This window comes from Myxine glutinosa, chromosome 6 (genome assembly GCF_964187855.1).
Source record: "Myxine glutinosa chromosome 6, kmMyxGlut1.1, whole genome shotgun sequence".
In the NCBI taxonomy this organism is placed as follows: Eukaryota; Metazoa; Chordata; class Myxini; order Myxiniformes; family Myxinidae; genus Myxine; species Myxine glutinosa.
Window position 1 is genome coordinate 163,645,924 of NC_136266.1, and position 26,845 is coordinate 163,672,768.

The window sequence follows — 26,845 nt, forward strand, 5'->3', positions numbered from 1 at the left end:
GAGAGACAACTCGGTAAGGTTCACCATTTCTTTATTTACAACATAGTCGTCTCTTCTCTTTCCATCCAGTGATTCTTCCAAGAGAAATGCACAGTAGTCCCAGGCAATGAGATATTCCGCTCAGTATAATAAGTTCCTTGGACATAAAACTTTATGAGTTTTAATGCAAAGTGAAATGGCTTTTATATTCTACACCTTGATGGGCATGAAAGATGTTTGTAGAACAAAATCTTTATCGAGAAAAGTACAAAACAGGACAGAATGTTCGAAAAGCTATCGTATGACATTCAAACCTATTTGATGATGATATTTCATTTGCTGCAACAAATATATTTTTCATTGCATTAAATTTATACAAATATCATGCAATGGTCTTGAATGTCTTATTTAGTTCACCTGAAAATATTCATGCAGATAATGGAGCCTTATCGCTTTGTGTTTAATGCTGTTGTTTTTTTTGTTTTGTTTTTTCTAGTTTGTGCTGACCTGGCGAATAAAAGAAAACAATCAGCTCCTTTTGCAGAAAAGGTTCTTCCTTTATCCATTGCATCTAGAAAACACTTATGCTGTACTGCAAAAGTACCCGTCACTTCGCTGGAAGGATTTAATTAAAAGACAGAGACAGACACAACCCCTCCTCCCACCCCCCTCATCCCAGCCGCACGTCCTTGCCGCTGGAAATATTTCCTCCACACAATATCCCCAGCTCCCTCTGGTTAATTTACCCATGCGAAGAGTGTTTTAACCTCAATGTTGCCAAAGTAAAAAAAAAAAAGGAAATTGTAATACCCTCTGTCACCACCACCAGGTGCTGCTACATGGTATACATTTACAAGGATAATTATTCCCCCTCCATGCCCCCACACCGTCGCGTGAGGCCACGGCCACATGGCCGATGTTACCTTACCTCCACACAAAGTTGTACTTGTACCCTGGGTTTGGAGTTTGTAACTTAAAAGATGTGGCTGTACATACGGAACAAGGCAGACAGAGCCACAGAGAGACAATGGCACATATATATATACACTACATGACCAAAAGTATGTGGACACGCGAACATCGAACATCTCATTCCAAAATCATGGCCATTAATATGGAGTTGGTCCGACCTTTTGCTGCTATAACAGCCTCCATTCTTCTGGGAAAGCTTTCCACGAGATGTTCAAACATTGCTGCGGGATTTGATTCCATTCAGCCACAAGAGCATTAGTGAGGTCAGGCACTGATGATGGGCGATTATGCCTGGCTTGCAGTCGGCATTCCAATTCATCCCAAAGGTTTCGATGGTTGAGGTCAGGGCTCTGTGCAGGCCAGTCAAGTTCTTCCACACTGATCTCGACAAACCATTTCTGTATGGGCCTCGCTTTGTGCACGGGGGCATTGTCATGCTGAAACAGGAAAGGGCCTTCCCCAAACTGTTGCCACAAAGTTGGAAGCACACAATCGTCTAGAATGTCATTGTATGCTTTAGCATTAAGATTCCCTTCACTGGAACTAAGGGGCCCAGCCCGGACCATGAAAAACAGCCCCAGACCATTATTCCTCATCAACAAAACTTTACAGTTGGCATGATGCTTTGGACAGGTAGTGTTCTCCTGGCATCCGCCAAACCCAGATTCGTCCGCAGGACTGCCTGATGGTGAAGCGTGATTCATCACTCCAGAGAACGTGTTTCCACTGCTCCAGAGACCAATGGTGGCGAGCTTTACACCACTCCAGCCGACGTTTGGCATTGCGCATGGTGATCTTTGGCTTGTGTGCGGCTGCCCGGCCATGGAATCCCATTTCATGAAGCCCCCAACGAACAGTTGTTGTGCTGACGTTGCTTCCAGAGGCAGTTTGGAACTCAGTAGTGAGTGTAGCAACTAAGGACAGGACTATTTTTATGCGCTACGCGTTTCAGCACCCAGCGGTCCCATTCTGTGAGCTTGTGTGGCCTACCACTTTGGGGCTGAGCTGTTGTTGCTCCTAGATGTTTCCACTTCACAATAACCGCACTTACAGTTGACCAGGGCAGCTCCAGCAGGGCAGAAATTTGACGAACTGACTTGTTGGAAAGGTGGCATCCTATGATGGTGCCACATTGAAAGTCACTGAGCTCTTCAGTACGGCCCATTCTACTGCCAATGTTTGTCTATGGAGATTGCATGGCTGTGTGCTTGCCAATCCACTAATTAGAAGGGGTGTCCGCATACTACTGGTAATGTCATGTATGTGTATATATATATATATATATATATATATATATATATTATATATATATATATATATATATATATATATATATATATATATATATATATATATATATATATATATATATATATAATCTTCTAACCTTAGTATCCTCACTTTTGCAATTCATTCTTTGCCAAATAAATGTAATTCTCATGAAATTTAAATTCGAATCACTCGTCACAACATCAAGCCTGGTGTTGGCTTAATGGTTTAGGTTGGTCGCTTGAGATCTTAGGGTCCAGAGTTCGAGCCCCTGTCATGCCGTTGAGCCAACACCAGATGGGGTTGACTCAGCCTGTCATCCTTCCGAGGACGGCAAAATTACTACCCGCTGATTGGTAATCATGGTAAATGTATTTTATTTGCTGGATGTAGGGTGCCCCTTTATATGAACTTTTCTACAGCATTACTTGGTTCCTCCTAAGAACACAAGGGTAGTCCAGCATGCACACGAGATTTTTTTTGAATGTCCCTTATTTTCTGTTATTCGACATTTTCTATAAGCTATGGAACTTTTCCACATGGCACATACCATATAAAGGGGCCTTTTCTATGCCCCTGGCATTTTCCCCAAGAATTACACACAACAACACAATCAAATTACATAAATAACTATAACGGCACTTGGTAGGGTGGATACCTCCGCTAGACTGCACAGTTTACATAATATAAGGCTTTGCATCAGTGGCAACTATGCCACCAGAAAATGATGCAACCAACAGTCACATGCTGTAACAAACCACCACCACTCACAACATCATTATCATCATCTCCCCTGTTGATTTGACATCTCACTTGTTATTATCCACAAATAATCTGTAACCCCCAACTACGTTGAATGAATTATTCACCTTCATTTAATGAGATCTCGTGGAGTTTCACCTAAATTAAGTCATTATCACATTATTTAAAATCGTGTCACCTGTCCACATTTTTTGAGATTATAATTTGTGTTCTTTACCTTTTCAGCAAATTCAAGGAGTGGAAGAAACAAAATGTAAGTAATGTCTCTGCATTATGTTTCCTAATGATGTATCTGCATTTGTGATAATCTGCCAGTTATTTTTGGTGATGGTGGAACTATCATTCATAATGATCAGATGACGGCGATTTCGTGTTTATCAGATATCGTTGAAAATCCCAATCTAACTTTGGTAGTGAAAAATGAGAGAGACCGACAAAAGCCAATTTTCCTCACAAGTACACCCGCTCCCTATGGGAGCGGCAGTAAGGGTCACGTTATTATCCTCTCTGGGGTATATAGATTGCAGTAGATCTGGGCTCGGGCCTCAAGAATGGCGGGGAAGGGGAGGTTAGTCAGTTACCAAGTTTCTTGTAGAGCGCTCGCCAATCGGCTGAAGCATTCAAGCAAGCACTCCATTCAAAACCGTTGATAAGGAGCAGCTGGCTTGGGAAGTGCTCGTTTGGTGCTTGGAAATTTAACATACCCTGGGTTTCCTCTCTTTCAGTTTAGTGTTAAACAGCAGGAGTGACTGTTTCAAAAGGTAATCATACGTGTTTGTGGTTTATAATAATTTTTTACTTATGGCAGAGGGTTTTCCACGGTGTTGGCTTAGCGGTTAGGGTGCCGGCTTGGGACCCTAGGATCCTGGGTTCGAATCCCGATCGATCGCTGAATTAACGCCAGGGGGGTTGACTCAGCCTGTCATCCTTCCGAGGTCGGGAAATTGAGTACCAGCTTGCTGGGATGAATGATCCCGGTGTGTACCCCGATTTAGAATAGGTACACCGTATCCCTGCGTGTCGTAAGAGGCGCTGAGGGTTGGCGTCAGGAAGGGCATCCGGCCATAAAAACATTTCCTCAAACAGGGAACCATGATTGTCATGGGGCCCGCAAGGCTAACGCACGCTCCAGCGGGGAAAATGGCCTTAAAACGATCATTCATTTCATTTTGGTAGAGGGTTTTTCACGACATGTTGTTTATACAACTTAACGCAGCGTTTGTTCAAGGACAAAAAACCCCTTGGGGATGGGAATATTAGTATTAACATTGTTTTGAAATAACATTTATATTATGTTATTATCATGAGTTTTGTTTGTTACCCTCGCCAGGCGAAAGGGTATTGCATTTGAGTCCGTTTCTTTGTCTGTCTGTTTGTCCGCACAGAATAAATATGAGTTTCTCAGCAACTGTTTGTCTGATTTATGCAGTTTAATGTCTCAATGTACTCTGAAATTAAGCATAGAACAAATAAACAATTGGAGATAAAAAAAGAAATCATAGAATCATTTTGTTTAACAAAATTTAATTTAAATTTTTGACTCGGCAAATTAGCCACCTTTTGCAAATATAACCGCCGAACACACTCGTGGCATTCTTTCTACAATGGAAATCAAATATTGTTCGGGAAGTTCTTCCCAACACTGTTGCAGAAGTTCCCACAAATGTGTTGCACTTGTAGGTTGCTTTGCTTTCACCCTTCTGTCCAGTTCATCCCAAACCAGCTCGATGGGGTTTACGTCTGGAGACTGTGCTGGCCATTCCATGATTTGAAGCCTTCTGTCTTGTTCTTTTCCTCGAAGGTAGTTTTGACATAGCCTGGAGGTGTGTTTAGGGTCATTATCTTGCTGTAGGATGAATCCCTGAGCAACAAGGCGTACACTAGAGGGTATTGCATGGCGCTGCAAAATGCTGTGGTAGACCTTTTGGTTCAGGGTGCCAGTCACTCTGTGCAAGTCGCCAGCTCTGGATCCAGCAAAAGAGCCCCAGACCATCACGCTTCCTCCTCCATGTTTGACAGTTGGTGTCACACTGAGGAACCATCCTTTCACCTACTCGACGGTGTACAAAAACCCTGCGTGATGAACCAAAGATTTCAAATTTTGATTCATCGGTCCATAAGACCTTCTTCCAGTCTTCGTTAGTCCACTGGCGGTGCTTCATGGCCCAGGCAAGCCTCTTTTTCTTATTTTGCCATCTTAGCAATGGCTTTCTTACTGCCACTCGACCTGTCAAACCTGCAGCTTGAAGTCTTCTCTTCACAGTTGAAACTGAGACTTGCTTACTTCGACCAGTGTTAAGCTGTGCTTGAAGCTGTTGTCCTGTGAGCCGCCTATCACGCAAGCTGTTGACTCTCAGAAACTTGTCTTCTGATTCTGTTGTCGCTTTGGGTCTGCCAGACCTCTTCCTGTCAGAGTTTCCTCCAGTTGTCCAAATATGCTTCAGAGGGTGTAATAACAGTCTGTTCCAATACTGCTTTTATACAGACAGGGGGTTTGTAATCAAGTAATCAGCAGAGGTTGGGACACCTGTAGGAATTGTTTGCATCAACTTTCAAGGCTTCATTTACTTACATTGCTGCAGAACAGCTGTAAGTTGTTAAACCATTACTTGTTCCCTGAAGAAGGTCTTTTTTTTCTTTTTCTTTTTACAAAAAAACTGTGCAATTTACATTATTTTCCCGTTTTTGCTAACCTATACCTTTTTTTTTAACCTCGAGCAGTTTATTGCTTACCTTTGTACCATTTCAGGTGATTCACTGGACTTGAATTGCTTAAATTTCAATAAAAACTGGAAAAATTGAGGTGTTCTAAAACTTTTGACTGGTAGTGTATATATATATATATATATATATATATATATATATATATATATGTATATATATATATATATATATATATATATATATATATATATATATATATAAAAAAATATATATATATATATATTATGGTATATATGTATATAGATATTATATAATTATAATATCATTTGGTGCCATATATATACATATATACATATATACATATATATTATATAAATATAGATGTTCTAAAATATGATGTTCTAACTAAAACCAAGTAATGCTGTAGAAAAGTTCATTTAAAGGGAAACCAATTTAATTCATACACCTGCATGAAGAAGTAAATGTATTTTATTTGCTGGATGTAGGGTGCCCCTTTATATGAACTTTCTACAGCATTACTTGGTTCCTCCTAAGAACACAAGGGTAGTCCAGCATGCACACGAGATTTTTTTGAATTCCCTTATTTTCTGTTATTCGACATTTTCTATAAGCTATGGAACTTTTCCACATGGCACATACCATATAAAGGGGCCTTTTCTATGCCTCTGGCATTTTCCCCAAGAATTACACACAACAACACAATCAAATTACATAAATAACTAGAACGGCACTTGGTAGGGTGGGTACCTCTGCTAGACTGCACAGTTTACATTTTGTATCCCACCAATAGGCCGGATCTGGATTCGGACCTGAACCAAATCGAATTGGCTTGTTCTTATCGCCTAACCAACTCAAGCACCAAGTTTTGGAATAACTCGTCCACAACTTTTTGAAATATCAAGCTGCAGTACATATAGTTTTTGGCCCTATTTTTCAATGGTGAAAAATCACTTGCAAAAACCATACACCAACTGTAAACTGCAGTTCCGCAAGATCCTACGCAAACCTCTTGAAATGGCCCTCAAATAAGCAGTGCAAGTGATTGAAGTGATAACGATGGTTGGCAGATAATCAATATCATGACTCGCTCTAACATTTGTCACAGATAAGGAGATGGAAGATATGGTGAAAATGGTGGTGGACGCACATATTGCACAAAGAGACCAAGGACTTCCTGTGGCTCATCTTACTCCGACATCTCCGTACAGAGGTAGGAAATTCTCACCGATTATTCCCTCCTACCTCCTAGTGTTTAGATCTCACCTCTTCTCTGGTAGTTTCACCTAAAGCCTCCTCCACAGCTCTGCTTTCTCCGCACTTGCCCTTTTGAAATACTACTAATATTGTTTTCACTTTGCTCTTTTCCAATCCTCATCTTACTGTTTCTATCAGAACCAATGACATTAACTGACAGCTTTATTCATGTATATTTACAAGACTATCCTCTGTTTTTTTTTATTCTTCATCTTCCCTCCAACGTTTGACTTGCTCTGCACCCTTTCCCCTTTGTTCACATCTATTTGCCATGAAAATCTTTTTCTTTTTTTTGTATACAAGATCGAGGCTCGTGTAAGAGCTAACATTAATCACAAAAAGACAAACTGACACATAAAACATGATAAAGGGAGCGGGAGACAAGATGGGGAGCGAGAGGGAAGCACACAAGTACAACAGCAGAGAACAGGGACATCGGGAGATCTGTGGGAGGGAGAGGGCTTGGGGGGAGGAGGCATGGGAAGGGGGGGGAAGGGGAGGTGGGGGAGGTAAAAAAACAAACACAGGACATTGCTAGGACTTCCAGGAAAGAAGTCGGAATTTCAAAAAAGTTTTTGATTAACATTTTGCGTTTGATTACCATTCAAAGTTCTGTTTTATATCGAGATTTCAAAACTGGTCATGTTGATGCTTTGTTTTTAACCTCGAGATCATTTCAAGCCAAAATAATCTAAAAGACGGAAATAGCACAATTGGCAACTATTTGCTTTGCCTACACTTGATAACCGCACAGCAAAAGGTCTTTCCTCCTGGCCGTCACTGGAGGCACGCATGGTGCCCTTGTTGGTTGATCCAAGAGTTTTATCATGATGTTCACTTTGTATGAAAATTATTGAAAAAAAAATAGAAGGCTAACAGTCTGAAATGGCCACGAATAAAATTGTTGTTTTCGAAGTTTGTTTTGGAAACAAATATCACCATTGAAATTCTCCAATCCCCAAACTTTGTTTTTTCTCCCCTTCCTTTTTGTGTGTTTTAGGAGGTGCAAAGGAAGTACTGTCATGGGAAAGTCATATTGGGAGGGCATTTATCCAGAATATAGCTTTGGTGCATCATGGAAAACGAGTTGAGATTGCCAGAAAGGGCATCTACAGGGTGTATGCACAGGTGAGTGAGAGTGAGAGTGAGAGTGAGAGTGAGAGAGAGTGAGAGAGAGAGAGAGAGAGAGAGAGTGAGAGAGAGAGAGAGAGAGAGAGAGAGAGTGAGAGAGAGAGAGAGCGAGAGCGAGAGAGAGAGAGAGAGAGAAAGAAAGAAAGAAAGAAAGAAAGAAAGAAAAAGAAAGAAAGAATATGAATAAAGATAATAAAGATGGGGGTTACATGAGAGCAAGGACTAGAATTTACAAATTAACTTGGAGGACACCATCAACCAAGCTGCAAAGGGATTCCTTCACGCACCATCGCTGTGAGAAAAGTGTACATTCAATGAATTCAAGCTCCAGATGTAAACGAGACGTAACTAGACCTTTGAAAATCATAACAACATCATCATCAGATAAAAGTAGTGCACGAATGGTTTGCATTTTGTCCTTTCCTGATAAATAAATAGCAAGTTTTGCCTCCGCAAACAGACAGTTGGCTGAAATACATTCCTCTTTACACCGGTAAGAAATATTAAAGCCAAACATAAAAACACAATGTGTGAAAGCCAAGCCTAGCCATTCAATCACACGTGATAAAACTGAAAAAAGAGGAGCCAACCTCGTACATTCAATAAAAGCATGAAAAACAGTTTCAGGGACATCACAGAAGGGACACATTTCCGAGTTGTCAGGGCATATGCGGTGAGATAAAACGTTTGAAGATAAAATATAATGTGCCAGTCGCCATTGCAGGTCCCCAGTGCGTTTGACAATGGGTGCTCTATACATGGTGAGCCATTTGATTGTTGCGGCAGCGCCAATTTGGAGCAGAGGTCTCCAGTGTGTTTGTGGTTCTGTCGGTTTACAGGGAACAATAATTTCAACACACATGGAATAAACAGAGGATTTCTCCATTGTATTAAAAGGAATAAGACCTTGGAAAGAAATTAAAAGTTTTGGAAAGGGGCATTGGGACAAAGGAGGGTTAGCTTCCACCAGTGGGTCCCATTTTAGCCCGGTTTGTTTAAAAAGGCGTAACATCAGAGAGAAGATCCTCCCAATGACTCTGATAGAACGAACACCAGTAGCCACAGCAACGTCAGCTGCTGACTTCCATTTATGGAGAAAAGGGTCTCGAAAGTTTTTGACCTTAGTGCAATCAATATCAATAAATTTTTGCATAAAAGATCGGTCACTACAGACCCCTTTAAAAACTGGGTTTAAAAAGACTGGCTCATTTAAAAACATTGGGAGGGAATAATCACATGTATCACGCTGAAACTGAATCGCCTGCCATGCTTCCAGCATGCTCCTGTAGAACAGAGGGACCAAAGTTGAGTCAACGCTCTTGATGTTGATGGGAAAGAGCTGCTGGTCAAAACCAAGTCTCCCGGCTTGCCTAAGTAGGCAGTGAGCAAAAGCTTTCCACGGGACATCCGTGTACAGAAGCCGGCATAGTGAGAGGAGGCGAAAAGCCATCACCTTACTGTTGACATCGACCAACCCCTGTCCACCTTCAGCGACGGGCAGGCTTAGCACGCCTGACCGGAGCCAGTGTTCCCCCCCCCCGCCCCCCCAAAAAGTCAATAAAAACACTTGAGAGTTTTTAAAGAATAAAAGCTGGGGCTTGTAGTGCCTTAAGCTTATGCCACAGCATTGATGCCGCAAGATTGTTTATTATCAGGGTGCGACCCCGATAAGAGAGCTGATTCAGTAAACCTTTCCATTTTAGAAGCCGCTGCTCAGTTTTAGTTATGAGTGTTTCCCTGTTCTTCGAGACGAAGTCCGGAGTGCCAAGAGAGACCCCGAGATAGTGTATCCCGTCTCGTGCCCACACAAGCTGGCCGGGCAAGGTTGGAGGAGGGGCATCACTTTGCGGACCCAAGTAGAGAGTATTGCTCTTGAGCCAGTTGATTTTTGCAGAGCTTGCCGAGCTAAACTCCTGGACACAATGAACCAAGGAAGAAACATCTTCATCAGAGCGAACAATTACGCACAGGTCATCTGCGTAAGCAATTGTCTTGACCGGGTTTACTGCTGGAAGGGGGGCAAAACCAAGAAGGCGCGCACGCAATCGAATAAGCAAAGGCTCAACTGAAAGGGAGTACAAAAGACCAGACAAGGGGCACTCTTGGCGAATTCCTCTACAAACAGAGAATGGCTGGCATAAAGTATTATTTACTTTTAACAAACGAAAAGTATTGTTATACAATAATTTAGTGTAAGAGATAAAAATTTCCCCGATACCAAAGCCCCGTAAAACAGAAAAGAGATTAAAATGATCAATTGCATCAAAAGCTTTTTCTTGGTAGAGGAAAACCAAACCAACATTCCTTTGTTCAATGGTACAAATATCGATAATGTCGCGAACGATAAAAATACTATCATGTATAGTCCTTTTGGGAATGCAGTAGGATTGGTCGGGGTGTACAATCTCCCCAATCACCGGCTTGAGGCGGTTTGCAAGAGCTTTGGAAAATATTTTATAGTCAGTACAAAGTAACGAGATTGGACGCCAGTTTTTCAAGTTCTGAAGGTCTCCTGTCTTGGGAATGAGGGCAAGTACAGCCTTGCGACAACTGAGGGGAAGCGAGCCAGATCGCAAGCTGTCGTTTAAAAGATCAAGTAGTTCAGGACCCAAAAGGTTCCAAAAGGCCTGGTAGAGTTCCATTGGGATCCCATCTAGGCCTGACGCCTTGCTAGTGGGTAAAGTTTGCAATGCGGAAAAAGTTCTTCCAAAGTAACTTCCACATCCAACTGTAGGCGTGCCGTTCCGGACAAGGTGGGCAAAGAGGCAACCAGAGAGTCACTCATTCCATGATCAATGTTCTTGGCACGGTACAAGTCAGAGAAGTATTCCTTGGCGGAACCTCTGATACATTTTTGATCGTATGTCACTCTCCCTTCTTTTGTCCGAAGCGAGGTTAGTTGCTGGCTTCGTTTGGTTCAGGTTTCCAATCCAAAGAAGAACTTGGAAGAGGTATCTAGAAAACACAAATTTTCCATTCGGAGCCGGACCAAAGCTCCTCTAGCTCGCTTTACACACAATTCAGCAAGAACGGCCTTTTTCTTAGCCAACAAAAGGTTAGTCCGTTCAGCATTAGAAGCTGAGAGGTTGGATTGTAAAGTTAGAATCTCCTTGGTAAGCAGGGATTGAAGAGCAACATCATTCTTGGTATGAAAGGACCCACACTGCTGGCAAAACATTTTTATCTGGGCTTTTGCGTTGTCCCACCACTGTCCGAGGAGAGGGAAGGAAGCTTTCCGCAGGAGTAAAGTCTCCCAGAAGATTTTAAAAGCATCAATAAAACATTTGTCTTCCAGAAGACGAACATCGAATGTCCAATAAACAGCACCACGATTACAAATCGGGAGATGTATATATATATATATATATGTTTGTGTATGTATATGAGTGTTTGTGTATGTATGTGTGTGTATGTATGTGTATATGTGTTTGTGTGTGTATGTATGTGTGTAGCTATATATGTGTGTGTGTGTGTGTATGTGTGTGTGTGTGTGTAGATATATATGTGTGTGTATGTATGTATGTGTGTGTGTATGTATATGTGTTTGTGTATGTATGTATGCGTGTGTGTATGTATATGAGTGTTTGTGTATGTATGTGTATATGTGTTTGTGTGTGTGTGTATGTATATGTATGTGTGTGTGTATATGTATGTTTGTGTATGTGTATGTATGTGTGTGTGTGTATGTAAGTGTGTTTGTTTGTGTGTGTGTGTGTGTGTGTGTGCATGCGTGTGTGTGTGTGTGTGTGTGTGTGTGTGTGTGTGTGTGTGTGTGTGTGTGTGTGTACAGTCTCGTGAAAAAGTAAGTACACCCCATATAAAGTTTTGACTTTTTCAACATATTTCAGCATAGAGGTATTTGATCTTCATTTTAACAATATTGATAGATAAAGGTGATATAATATAACAAATATCATGAAACATTTACATTTTGTAGTCCATTGTATAATTTAAATAAACATAAATGCAAATTTCGCATGTGGAAAAAGTAAGTACACCATTGGCTCTAATAGGTGGTATTGCTCCCTTTGGCAGAAACAACCTCAAGTAGGCGTTTCTTATAACTATCTACCAGTCTCTGACATCGACTGGGAGAAATTTTTGCCCACTCCTCCATGCAGAATTCTTTCAGCTGTGCGATGTTTGAGGGGTTTCTTGCATGCACAGCTCGTTTCAAATCCCCCCACAACATCTCGATGGGATTTAGATCCAGGCTTTGACTTGGCCATTCTCGAACCCTCCATTTCTTTCTTTTCAGCCATTCCTTGGTGGATTTACTGGTATGTTTAGGGTCATTGTCATGTTGCAAGGTCCACCTTCGGTTGAGCTTCAACTCATCGACAGATGGCCTCACATTATCCTCAAGCACCCTCTGGTACAATGAAGAATTCATAGTGGATTATATGATGGTGAGCTGCCCAGGCCCTGATGCAGCAAAGCTGCCCCAAACCATAATATTTCCACCACCATTCTTTACAGTTGGTATCAGGTTCTTGTGGTCAAATGCTGTCTTTGGTTTTCGCCAAACATGACTTCTGGTACTGTGGCCAAATAGCTCTACCTTTGACTCATCTGTCCAGAGCACATTGTTCCAGAAGTGCTGGTCTTTGCCTAGGTGTTCATTGCCAAACTTTAGTCTTGCCCTGATGTTCTTTCTGGACAGCAACGGTTTCCTCCTGGCAGACCTTCCATGTAGATCAAATTTGTGCAGCCTCTTTCTAATGGTAGACTCGTGCACTTTGACATCAACAGTGGCAAGAGCTACCTGTGGGTCCCGTGATGACATTCTGGGGTTCTTAGAGACTTATTTCAGCATCTTGCGGTCTGCTCTCGGGCTGAACTTGCTGGGGCGGCCTGGCCTGAACAAGTTGGCAGTTGTTTGGAATCTTCTCCACTTGCAGATGATCTTCCGGAGAATCGAATGATTGATTTCAAATTGTTTGGAGATCTTTTTAAATCCCTTCCCAGACTCGTAGGCATCTATAACCTTCTTTCTGAAGGCCTCAGAGAGCACTTTTGATCTAGGCATGGTGACGCCGCACACTTCAACAACAAAGAGCAAACCAAACTAAATGTCTGAGGTTTAAATAAGATAGGTTCCTCCAAGATCCTCTCTAACGATGTTCTAATCATTTGCACCCGAGCTGGTGCACCTGATTCTAATTTTAGGTATTTGAAGCCGTGATAAATGTAGGTGTGTACTTACTTTTTCCATATGTGAAATTTGTATTTATGTTTATTTAAATTATACAATGGACTACAAAATGTAAATGTTTCATGATATTTGTTATATTATATCACCTTTGTCTTTCAATATTGTTGAAATGAAGATCAAATAGCAGTGTGTTGAAATATGTTGAAAAAGTCAAAACCTTACATGGGGTGTACTTACTTTTCCACGTGACTGTATGTGTATGAATGAACACCTTCTGCTTCCCCTTAATTATACTATGTACCACCCCACTCAACCACCCTAATCTCTTGCTGCCTCTACCCTTACCCGTCATTGGAATATAGCGAATATAAACCCTACAAATCTGCTCCTTTGAGGTCACCCATTTATCCGATGCAGACCACCCACTAATTAACTTTACCCAATCCAAGTCTCCCAAATCACTTCCCACACCCTCAAAGTTTGCCCTCCTAAGATCCTATAACCTCACACCACTAGCCCGATCTTCACATCTTAATAATAGAGTTGTGCTTATTATGTTGTGGTCGCTTTTCCGCAGATGGTCTCCCACATCCACCTGCTCTACCATATTGGGATCATTACTCAAAAAGAGGTCCACCACTCCCATTCGTGGGCCCTATCTATAAACTGGGTTAAAATCATTTCTGGACTAGGTCTAGAAAGTCCTCATCTGCTCTGCTCTTTCCCTGTCCCTGTACCCAATCTATCCCTGGCAAGTTACAATCCCCCATAATCAATACCCTTATCACAGGCTTTTCTGAATTCTTCACATATCCATCTTTCATGCTCTTCCCACACATCAGGAGCCCTATCGAGGAATCCGACAACTACCTTACTATTCTTCCAATCTCTAATCTCTATATACACAGAATCCACTCCATCAATTCTCTTCTTGATGTCATCCCTTTTTCTCGATACAATACTCTCACCCAGATTTCCACACCTTCTCTCCATTTCTCTTTCCTTTCACACTTATAAACCCTGTAGTCTTGAATTCCCATCCTCCAGTTGGATCGCTCACTAAACCATGTCTCGCTTACAGCAACTATGTCTTACCCCTCGCCATACATCCTAGGTTCCAGCTCTTCCATCTTTCCATTCAATCTCATGGCATTCGTGCACAACACCTTCAAACTTTCCCTTCCATTAACCACCTCCAGCTATCCAACTCTCCAACCACATCGTCAGTCTCTATTCTAAAAAAGTCCCAATTTCTTTCTCAAGAACCATCGCAAATATCAACTCCGCATCCTCTCAACCACCTTCTATTAAGCACCCTGCCACCTGACCTCATCCACTCACTATGCCCATACAGTAATCCCCACGTATTCACAAACCCAAACCACTGTCCTCTACACCACCCAAACAACCACTGGTAAACACCCGTCGTTCTATTAACAAAATCTGAACCGACCCCACCTTTGGTATAATCCCAGAGAAAAAAAAATCACCTTCATTTGCACCCCAAATTCTGGAAATGTTTCCCCCTAAAACTCATATATTCTCTTAAACTTCTGAAAAGACCCTCCCACATCGTTACCCTCCACATGCACCACCACCAATGTTCGCAGCCTACAACCCGACAAAACGTCATTCAACATTCCATCAATATTCCCTACCCTCATTCCCCTAAAAACAACACAAACTCTATTTTTTGTATTATTGTGATAAAATGGAGATCAGTCTAAATTCAATACCTTCATCCCCCACAAAAAGTACCTCCCTGGTCACCCCCTGTCTCCTCCACACCCGACTCCCACAATCAGGCACACACGAACTGGCGCCCCCCTCATCCACAGTACCCTCTTCGTGCACACTCACAGCACTCCTGTCACTTGTTCCACCCGCAGCACTCCCATCACAGGCCGCACCTATCGCAACCACAACCGTTTGAAACCACCCCAACAAGATCACCCCCATGTGCACAGCCCACCACCAACATCCACCCACCACCTTAGATCACAGGACCAAACCTTTTCTTCAATTTAACAGACATGATGTTTCAAAATCAACTACTTAATTTTAAAAGGTTCCTTTAAATAATATAATCATGTACTTCTTCATTGTGCCTGACATTTTAAATTCTCCTAAACATTATCATTGTATTTCCTCTTATCTCCCACAGATTTCATTACGCTGTATAATGGGTAAAGATGGAAAAGAGGACAAAGAACCCATAAATGTTTATCTCATTCTCCATCAACACACCCACAAGGCAACCTTTCAACAGCGTGAACTTATCCACAGCTCAAGTCCACAATGTGGGGCTGAAGGCCTTCCTTCTGTCAGCCCTATCACTTTCCACGCCATGTTTGAGCTCCAAAAATTCGACCAATTACAGGTTAACGTCACAAAGCCAAAAAGAGTGGTAGCGAATGAAGACAGCACGTTCTTCGGTGTAATGTTCGTTTCATAGCGGAAAGAAAATGGATTGACCAGAAATCTATTTTTTTTTTCTTCTTCTTGTTGTTGTTGTTACCTCCGCCACCAAAGGTGGATGGATGGAGGTTATGTTTTCACCCCTGCCTGTCTGTCTGTTTGTCCGTTTGTTTGTGAACAAGATATCTCAAAAAATTGTGGATGGATTTGGACGAAACTTGTTCGACCGGTTGTGTGTCTGACAAGGAAGAATCGATTCAATTTTGGTGAAGATCCGGATCCGGCTAGTATAATTTTTCAAGCGATTCTTCACCATTGAGTGATATGGCCAACCAGGCGAAGGTTTGCTCTCTGAGTGTCGTTCTAGTTGTTGTTTCAGCCATCATGGTTTTTCAGTATTCAGGTTGTCGTAACTCATCAAGGTCAAAAAAATGTAAAGTTACAAAGAATTTCTGCTTCCAAAACTTAAATCTTACAAAATGTACATAAAACGTGCGTTTTTTTTTACATACAAAGATAATCTATTTACATGAATATGAAATGTTTGTTTAATTTAATGCAATTTGAATATATTTTATATGAATAAAACGTGCGTTTTGACTGTGGTTGCATCTTAGAAACAATGAACAATTTGTTTCAGGAAGTTTTTTTTTTTTTTTGGTAAATCTTGGTTATTCATTATATTGTAATGGTCCACATGGATCGAGCTGGTTACCTGACCCGTTGAGTTGCGTAGCGACCACGTCAGCCACTCACCTAAGATTCCCAGTCAGGTCCCATGCCCAAGGTTGTGTTACCGTGCTGATTGAAATCTCCGTGCTGGGCGTTGACGGTCAGGTCCCACGCCAAAGGTTGTGTTACCGTGCTGATTGAAATCTCCGTGCTGGGCGAGTGACGGTCATGTCCCACGCCAAAGGTTGTGTTACCGTGCTGATTGAAATCTCCGTGCTGGGCGAGTGACGGTCAGGTCCCACGCCAAAGGTTGTGTTACCGTGCTGATTGGAATCTCTTTGCTGGGCGAGTGACGGTCAGGTCCCACGCCAAAGGTTGTGTTACCGTGCTGATTGGAATCTCCGTGCTGGGCGAGTGGCAGTCAGGTCCCATGCTCAAGGTTGTGTTACCGTGCTGATTGAAATCTCTGTGCTGGGCAAGTGACGGTCAGGTCCCATGCTCAAGGTTGTGTTACCGTGCTGATTGAAATCTCCGTGCTGGGCGAGTGACGGTCAGGTCCCATGCTCAAGGTTTTGTTACCGTGCTGATTGAAATCTCTGTGCTGGGCGAGTGACGGTCAGGTCCCATGCTCAAGGTTGTGTTACCGTGCTGATTGAAATCTCCGTGCTGGGTGAGTGACGGTCAGGTCCCATGCTCAAGGTTGTGTTACCGTGCTGATCGAAATCTCTATGCTGGGCGAGTGACGGTCAGGTCCCACGCCAAAGGTTGTGTTACCGTGCTGATTGGAATCTCTGTGCTGGGCGAGTGACGCACTGAGGTGAACACGGAACAGGTATTCATCGTTTGGCCAAGTAACCATTGTCCGTGTGGTGCCGAACCCTTAGCGGTGCAAGAGTTGTGGCATTGCCTAGCTATCCACTCATCGCACCCTCCTGGTGTTGATGCCTGGTATCTCCTGGGCATCTCTTGCACTTCTGCCCACTGTGCGCACTTTTAGAACCTCTGGGACCAACCTCGAGCCGTGTCGTACTTCATCCTACCCTGCTCATTCGCTATTGGCTGATGGCCTGCCCCAAGGGTGGGCCAAGGCCTGCACGGCCATGCCAATGACATCAGAGGCTCGTTTAGTCTGGGCCTTGGTTTGCCGCCTAAACTATGGTCTGGGGGCCTAGCGATCACCTCGAAAGCATATGTAACAGCGAAACCAAAGATAAGAACAGGAAATAAAGATCAAGCAGGATGTCCTCTAAGTTTAGACACCCACTGGGGTAGGTTTCACATATTTTGTTATACGAATTATACTTTTGTTATAGAATAATAATGCTATATTAAACATTTTATTACCCATTCGGAGCCATATCCACAACAATATCATATTTCAACGGAAAGTCCAAAGTCAATCTCCGGTAAAGAGAAACGATAGAGAATCTAAAACGATAAAGAGAAAATAACACTCTCTGGATCTCGAATTCTGGAAATTCCTCTTTATCTATTTGCTGTTGACTCCATCCTCTGCCCTGACATCCCTAATCTTTCAGACAGACGAAACCCACTTCTCTTTCTTCAGACCTTGAGAGAAAAAAAAATCACAAGCTGGTAAAACATTTTCTTTCCCCGTTTTTCTCTCACCCTCTCTCCCTCTCCGGAAGGACCATCTGGCAACCCCTCTACCCCAAATCGACTTTCTCAACAATCCTCTTGAAGTTCAGTCACTCTAACTTCTGAGGTCTTACCCATCAGCCATGATCTTGTTTAGGCAAACCACATTTCAAAGTTGGCCTCCAAAAGCCACTGGGCATCCTTCATCATGCAAAGTCCTTCCTTGGCACACCTGAACACCTATCCATCTACAAGGCCTTCATCCGCACCTTGATGGAGTACTTCTCTCCCCTCTGGGCTGGTTCCCCTGCCTCACATGTTGCTCAGCGAGACGGAAACCGAGGTCTTCAAGATTATTGGAATCCCCCATGATGAAGTTGCGTCTATGGGCCTAACACCTTGCCATTGCAGATAGGTTGGTGGTCTCTGTGTATTGTACCACCTCCTTTTGTGGTCTTGCACCCACTGCTCTTTCTGTGCGTTACTCCTCTCCTCCACCCAAAGGTTTATTCAGGGCTCACGCCATCCACCATCAACCCCCTTCTTGTGAAACTCACAAAATCCACAATCACTGCCTGCTCACCTTCACTCATTTGTTCCTCTTTCCTCCTGCCTGTTGAATCAACTTCTATATCCTCTCAATCTCATTCTTCCCTGCAGGCCTTAAAGACACCTGTTCATCACCATGTCAGATGATGCCCAATCCAAAACCATGATCTTTTCTTCCACAGTTGATCTCCCCACCCCCAAGCCAACCTCCTTGCAAATTCCAGTTTTTCTTCCCAAGAGTTTGCTTCTGTATCCATCTTGGCCACCCCACGTGCATCCTCCGCCTACCCCTATTTCCTCCCCACTCCCTTATTTGGCCCAGTCTCACTCCATTTTGTCCATCAATCATCCCTGTTGTTGGTGTTTCCCCCTCTTTCTGTTGTTCCTTTTGTTCTGTTGTGTCCTGATCTCTGTTATGTCTTCTCTGTTATGGCTTCCATGAGCCTTGATTTTGTATACAAAACTAGAACAAAGCGACTGTCGCCAATATGCCCCCGCATAGTTCTACAAAAGGTAGATGCCATCACTCTGCATATGTATGGGTAGGGGATCAGGTTTGTGAAGTTTCGTGTTGATCGGATAAGGTTCGTTTTTCTATCCAAGATGGCTGCCAAACCACGTGACCTATGACATCATCATTTTCGAACTATATGCAACAGTGCTGTTAGATGATATTTGCAAAATTTCGCATCGATAGGGTGAGCGGTTTCAGATATAATTATTTAATATTTTCCTTCTATCCAATATAGCTGCCAAACCATGTGACCTATGATGTCATAAATTTAATATTTCAATACAAATGGGTCATAGATCATGTGCATGCAATTTCAGATTTTTAGGATAAGGAATTCAATTAAAACATTTTTGGCTGGTATACCACTTCACCAATGATGTCATCATTATTACGCTTTTGTTCCCTATTGGGAGTACTTGACAATGTGCCAAGTTTCAAATTTTTCCATTCCACGGTTTCCGAGAAATAATTTTTTAATTATTTGCTTTTAATCCAAGATGGTTGCCATACCACATGACCTATGATGTCACAATTATCATAAAATCATTCTGCATGGGTGTCACTCCTTCCCTGAAAGTTTCGTCTCAATCGGTCATATGGTTGCTGAGAAAAACGAGGTTCAGTCCGTACGGACATTTTATCCGAAAACAAAAAAACAAACTGGTAAAGAAAATGTGAAAAACTAAGGAAAGGCCTTTTTGAATTAGGAGTTTTTAAGATTTTTTTTTTTTTTTTCAAATTCAAACTGAGAAGAGACTCGGATATAACCTCTGCTGGGAATCCCAGAGATTGGCAGCAATGGTTGGAGAAAGTACAATAGCCAAATATTTTGTTATGGGAGAGTTAGGGAATAAAGTTAATGTTGGATAAGTGTCATGAACACAGAGACACAAACAGATGCTTAATGCTCCATATGTCATCAGATGTCAATCTGTTGACCAATCGATAAGAAACAAAGTTGCATCTCAAATGTTGTTGGTTCATGTTCAAGTTGCAGAATGTGGACGAGTTGCAATTGTCTGATTGATGATTAATAGAGATTTGCAAGTTGTTGTATTAACAGAATTTGAAATTCAATTCTGAATCCATCAACACTTTAAGATTGCAAACCACATCAACAGGAACAATTTAGATTTCTTGTCTCATGACAACGAATGCCGAAATGAACGATGCCAATAGCTTGGTGGTGGCATGGATAAGATGGCAGGTTTGAGATCTTAGGGTCTTCAGTTTGAGCCCATTTACCGTTTTTCGTTGAATTAACACCGGCTGGGGCGACTGAGCCGGTCATCCTTCCGAGGTCGACAAAATCAGCAGCAGCGGACTCGTAATGGGGGGCACTGCATCAGCGGCACAACGGTGCCCCCAGAAAATTATGCAGCCAAGCAACCACAGGCTGCATACGAGTTCATAAAACAAAATAACCCACGCAGTGTTACCGATACTCCAATTTTAATAGAATTAAATTTTTATAACAATCATGAAAACATCATCCAAAGTTTAGTGCATATTAAAGTAGTCTGGTCTCGAACACACCCTTATACACCACCCCATATAACCTTTATTTAAATCCAGATATTACAAAACAATGTTTTTGGAAGTATTATGACAGCCAATTTGTGTACTACAGGCTTCAAATGTATAATTAAATTTAAATTAAACGACAACTGCCACTTTATAACTGCCACTTTTATAATGACCAGATTCTTCCGTCTTGATAGTTGATACAACTCCGCTTTAATCGGACACACTTTGATACAACCCCGCTTTAATCGGACACACTTTGATACAACTCCGCTTTAATCGGACACACTTTGATACAACTCCGCTTTAATCGGACACACTTTGATACAACTCCGCTTTAATCGGACACACTTTGATACAACTCCGCTTTAATCGGACACACTTTGATACAACTCCGCTTTAATCGGACACACTTTGATACAACTCCGCTTTAATCGGACACACTTTGATACAACCCCGCTTTAATCGGGCACACTTTGATACAACCACGCTTTAATCGGGCACACTTTGATACAACCCCGCTTTAATCGGACACACTTTGTTACAGCCCCGCTTTAATCGGACACACTTTGATACAACTCCGCTTTAATCGGACACACTTTGATACAACTCCGCTTTAATCGGGCACACTTTGATACAACCCCGCTTTAATCGGACACACTTTGTTACAGCCCCGCTTTAATCGGACACACTTTGATACAACTCCGCTTTAATCGGACACACTTTGATACAACTCCGCTTTAATCGGACACACTTTGATACAACCCCGCTTTAATCGGGCACACTTTGATACAACCCCGCTTTAATCGGACACACGTTGATACAACCCCGCTTTAATCGGGCACACTTTGATACAACCCCGCTTTAATCGGACACACTTTGATACAACCCCAATCGGACACACTTTGATACAACCCCGCTTTAATCGGGCACACTTTGATACAACCCCAATCGGACACACTTTGATACAACCCCAATCGGACACACTTTGATACAACCCCGCTTTAATCGGACACACTTTGATACAACCCCGCTTTAATCGGACACACGTTGATACAACCCTGCTTTAATCGGACACACGTTGATACAACCCCGCTTTAATCGGACACACGTTGATACAACCCCGCTTTAATCGGACACACGTTGATACAACCCCGCTTTAATCGGGCACACTTTGATACAACCCCATTTTAATCGGGCACACTTTGATACAACCCCGCTTTAATCGGACACAGTTTGATACAACCCCGCTTTAACCGGGCACACTTTGATACAACCCCGCTTTAATCGGGCACACTTTGATACAACCCCAATCGGACACACTTTGATACAACCCCGCTTTAATCGGACACACTTTGATACAACCCCGCTTTAATCGGACACACTTTGATACAACCCCAATCGGACACACTTTGATACAACCCCGCTTTAATCGGACACACTTTGATACAACCCCGCTTTAATCGGACACACTTTGATACAACCCCGCTTTAGTCGGACACACTTTGATACAACCCCGCTTTCATCATAATTAAAGATACACTGAAAAGTCATGTGGCTGGAGAAGAAAAAAGTACAGTTTCTTCTTCTTCACACAATAACAACTTCTACCTTCCGGACCGCATAACCCATCAAGTTGAAATTTTAAACACTTATTCCCATTGAAGACATGCACATTAGTTTAAAGTTCCACGTTGATCAATAAAGCGGTTCAAGAGACTTATTTTTTTTTAAAGATTACCATTTAAGATTATGACATTAAATTTTATAAAGATATTAAATTTTTTTAAGAACAATTATTTATGGCTGCCAAACCGTACAACCAATCACGTTGACATTTTACACACGTATTGCTCTTGAATACGTCAATTCAGCTTTAAACTCAATGGAATACTGTTCTCCCCTATGGGCCGGTGCTCCTGCCTCACACCTAGCTCGGCTTCACGCTGTTGAAACCAAAGCTTTCAGAATTATTGGAATCTCCCGCGATGAAGCTATCTCTGAGGGCCTTTCACTCACTCACCGCAGGCAGGTAGGTGGTCTTTCTGTCTTCTACCGACTCCTCTCCGGCCTTGCACCCCCAGCTCTCTCTGTGCTCTGTCCCCCAAATATTCCTACAGGTCGCACAAGATCTGCCAGCAACCCTCTGATGGTTAAACTGCCGAAATCTCGGCTCTCTGCTCACCTTCACTCTTTCATTCCTCTTTTCTCCCGCCTCTGGAACAAACTCCCTCACTCCCTTCAATCCCACTCCTCCCTCCAGGTCTTTAAAACAGCTGTTCACCACCATCTCTTATCTTCCCCCATCCAAAACCTTGATCTTTTCTACCCCCGCTAATTCACCCCAGATCCACCTTGTTTGAAATTCCAACTTCTTTCCTGGAAGTCCTGGCAGTGTCCATATGTTTTATACCTCTCCCACCGCCCCCTTCCCATGCCCCCCCCCCCCCCAAAGCCCTCGCCCTCTCTCAGATCTCTCGATGTCTCCATGTCTCTCGGTCCCTGCTCTCAAATGTTGTGTTTGTGTCCTTCCCCCTCTCTCCCCATCTTGTCTACCGCTCCCGATGTTATATGTTTTATGTGTCGGTTTGTCTTTCTGTGTGATTAATGTTCGCTCTTTCACGAGCCTCGATCTTGTATACAAACAAACAAACAAACAAACAAACAAAAAAAAAAAAAAAAAAAAAAAAAAAAAACTCATCGACCAATGAAGCAGTTCAAGAGATAGAAGGTTTTTAAGATTCCCGTCGAATTATTTATCGCTGCCAAACCGTCACCAGCGCAAATTCCAAAAGGACATTTTAGCACTTAGGCATGGGGAACATAGTTCTGAAGTTTTCACTCGATATGTTCAAGAATGAGTGAGGAGATAAGTTTTAAAGGATTATGCTTCAAAAAATTATAGCTCCCAAACCATGTGACCTATGACATCAGTACCCCAGGACGTTTTGTTTGTCATGGCTATGCGGTCATGCTTGTAAAGTTTGGCCTCGATCTGTTCAGCTGTTTCGGGGAAAATGTGTTTTTAGTCGTTTTTAAGGCTCTTCTCTTAAAACAATATGGCGGCCGAACCACGTGACCATGACATCATCATTATTATTTTTTTCTCTATCAATTTATCTCTGGATGATGCTCAAGAAATTTCATCCTCATCAGATGAAGTTTTGTACTTATATCGGGATGATGAGCATCATCTCGGGATAAATTGATGGAGAAAAAAAATAAATAATGATGATGTCATGGTCACGTGGTTCGACCGCCATATTGAATTATGATGTCGTAATGGAGGCACGTTTGTCATATCATTCACATGGGTTATTCTCCATGGAGAGTTCTTCACAATGAGACATGTCAATTTTTTCTGTGCAGTGCTTTTTGAGAGATAGAGGTGCAATTTTTTGTTTTTTTCCATGATGGCGCCAAACCACGTGACCTATGACGTCGTAATTACCATTAAACATTTTTACAGGAGTAATCGATCCTATGGTGAAAATTTCCTGTCCATCGGCCCAACAATTGCATGGAAAATGGTTTTTGAAGAAAATAAACCTGAAAAATGTCAGTGCCAAAATCAGTCACATGGTCTGAGAAGCTCAGAGTTTCTTCTTCACACCATAACAACTTCTATCTTCCAGACCGTACAACCAATCATGTTGAAATTTTACACACTTGTTCCCCTTCATGACTGCTACTTTATTATAAAGTATCACGTTGATCAATGAAGTGGTTCAAGAGATAGAATTTAAATTTTTTTTAGTTCAATTATGTATCGTTACCGATCCATGTGAGCTATCGCAAATTCCAAAAGGACATTTTAGCATTCCGACAGGGGGAACATAATGGTGAAGTTTCCACTCGACATGATGAAAAATGAGGGAAGAGGTAGGTTTTAAAGTTTATGCTTCAAAACGCCATAACTCCTAAATCATGAGATTCATGACGTCATGGTCATTGAACTTTTTGTTTGTCATGGGTATGCGATCATGCATGCAAAGTTTGGGCTCGATCTGTTCAGCCGTTTCGCAGAAAAAGGGTTTTTGTGTTTTCCACGAAAAACAATATGGCGGCTGAACCATGTGACCTATGATGATGAAATTTTTTGGATTCTGAATTTTTTTTCACTTAGGTCATGCACAAATAATATATTTGTGGCTTCAAGGGTTCTATTTGTTGAATTCTAAACTCGTAACGTCAGCACATTTAATATCCTAAATAAACATGTGTTTGGTCCCATTGCAGAGGAGAATGAGCAATGACTCAATTTTGTTGCCTGCGCACGTGTGGTCAGGACGAATTCTGAACCAAAGTACAATAAAACGAAAGACACATTTTCCTATTCATGTTCCGATCATGTTCAAAATATAACATTCAGTTTAAATAAGTTGTTCCTCGATCATCTTCTATATATATGTAAAAGAAAGTTTTTGTTTGTTTGTTTGTTTGTTTGTCTGCACGCGGTAATCTCCTGAACGGTGAAAGATAGGAGGCAACCTCTGAAACAAAAAATATCGGGACGGGCCCCAGGAAGGTCACAGGCTAGGTGGTGAGGCCGGTCGAGGCCACCATGGCCAGGCTGGGCCCATTTCGCAATTAAAAGCTGAGCTGAATTATAGTAGTCAATCTTCTACGGCCGCGAGTAAAAGCTGAATTATAGTAGTAAATTCATTCAAGAAGAACCAAAAATGTCGGGACGGGCCCCGGGAAGGTTATAGGCTAGGTGGCGAGGCCGGTCGAGGCCACCTCGGCCAGGCTGGGCCCATTTTGCAATTAAAATCTGAGCTGAATTATAGTAGTCAATCTTCTACGTCCGCGAGTAAAAGCTGAATTATAGTAGTAAATTCATTCAAAAATAACTAAAAATGTCGGGACGGGCCCCGGGAAGGTTATAGGCTAGGTGGCGAGGCCAGTCGAGGCCACCATGGCCAGGCTGGGCCCATTTTGCAATTAAAAGCTGAGCTGAATTATAGTAGTCAATCTTCTACGGCCGTGTGTAAAAGCTGAATTATAGTAGTAAATTCATTCAAGAAGTACCAAAAATGTCGGGACGGGCCCCAGGAAGGTTATAGGCTAGGTGGCAAGGCCAGTCGAGGCCATCTCGGCCAGGCTGGGCCCATTTCGCAATTAAAATCTGAGCTGATTTATAGTAGTCAATCTTCTACGGCCGCGAGTAAAAGCTGAATTATAGTAGTAAATTCATTCAAAAAGAACTAAAAATGTCGGGACGGGCCCCGGGAAGGTTATAGGCTAGGTGGCGAGGCCGGTCGAGGCCACCTCGGCCAGGCTGGGCCCATTTTGCAATTAAAATCTGAGCTGAATTATAGTAGTCAATCTTCTACGTCCGCGAGTAAAAGCTGAATTATTGTAGTAAATTCATTCAAAAAGAACTAAAAATGTCGGGACGGGCCCCGGGAAGGTTATAGGCTAGGTGGCGAGGCCAGTCGAGGCCACCATGGCCAGGCTGGGCCCATTTTGCAATTAAAAGCTGAGCTGAATTATAGTAGTCAATCTTCTACGGCCGCGTGTAAAAGCTGAATTATAGTAGTAAATTCATTCAAGAAGTACCAAAAATGTCGGGATGGGCCCCAGGAAGGTTATAGGCTAGGTGGCAAGGCCAGTCGAGGCCATCTCGGCCAGGCTGGGCCCATTTCGCAATTAAAATCTGAGCTGATTTATAGTAGTCAATCTTCTACGGCCGCGAGTAAAAGCTGAATTATAGTAGTAAATTCATTCAAAAAGAACTAAAAATGTCGGGACGGGCCCCGGGAAGGTTATAGGCTAGGTGGCGAGGCCGGTCGAGGCCACCTCGGCCAGGCTGGGCCCATTTCGCAATTAAAAGCTGAGCTGAATTGTAGTAGTCAATCTTCTATGGCCGCGAGTAAAAGCTGAATTATAGTCGTATATTCATGCAAAAAGAACCCGGGCAACGCCGGGTGCATTTGGCTTGTAAAGTAATAAGACAGAAAGACACAACCCGATTACTTAACCGCACTCTTTGCTTCGCGTGCGCGGGTTAATAAAATATTTGTTTTAAAAGTTCTTGAGGGTGGAAGAAGGCAAATACTAGTAATCAAAATTCCATACTTGGTTGTAAGGATAGCTCCATGATAAAATCAGTCTGGAATTTCGCCTTCTCCTCTCGTCTGAAAAGTTATATTGCCCTGTATTTGATTTATAATCATCACTTCAGTTTTGCTAAATTCTGAGATAAATCAAACTCTCTATTTTAACTTTTTCCACTCAATCCCATAACTTCCGAGCACCACTTCCTGCTAGCAAAGTTGTCTCATCAAGTTACTCAATTTCTTTCCTACGACAGATGGAAATCCCACATTGTGATTGAGAATAGACACTCCTAATTTGTT

The 26,845-nt window shown here is 42.4% G+C and overlaps 1 protein-coding gene across 3 annotated transcripts in view; it reads left to right on the forward strand.

Moving 5' to 3' along the window:
• The window catches only part of LOC137429291 (uncharacterized), a 45,600-nt gene extending 29,337 nt beyond the window's left edge, over positions 1–16,263 (forward strand). For 2 of the 3 annotated variants that reach the window (XM_078779494.1, XM_078779495.1), the window contains exons 3-8: positions 1–13; positions 476–528; positions 3,208–3,235; positions 6,773–6,877; positions 7,922–8,049; positions 15,372–16,250. The exon at positions 1–13 is cut by the window's left edge and continues 169 nt beyond it. In XM_078779494.1, coding sequence (XP_078635620.1) covers positions 1–13; positions 476–528; positions 3,208–3,235; positions 6,773–6,877; positions 7,922–8,049; positions 15,372–15,662 — 618 coding nt within the window. In that variant the 3' untranslated portion in view covers positions 15,663–16,250. Of the gene's footprint in view, positions 14–475; positions 529–3,207; positions 3,236–6,772; positions 6,878–7,921; positions 8,050–15,371 lie in introns of all 3 variants that reach the window. The other variant, XM_078779493.1, reaches the window with a different exon arrangement.
• Positions 16,264–26,845: the final 10,582 nt, after the last annotated feature.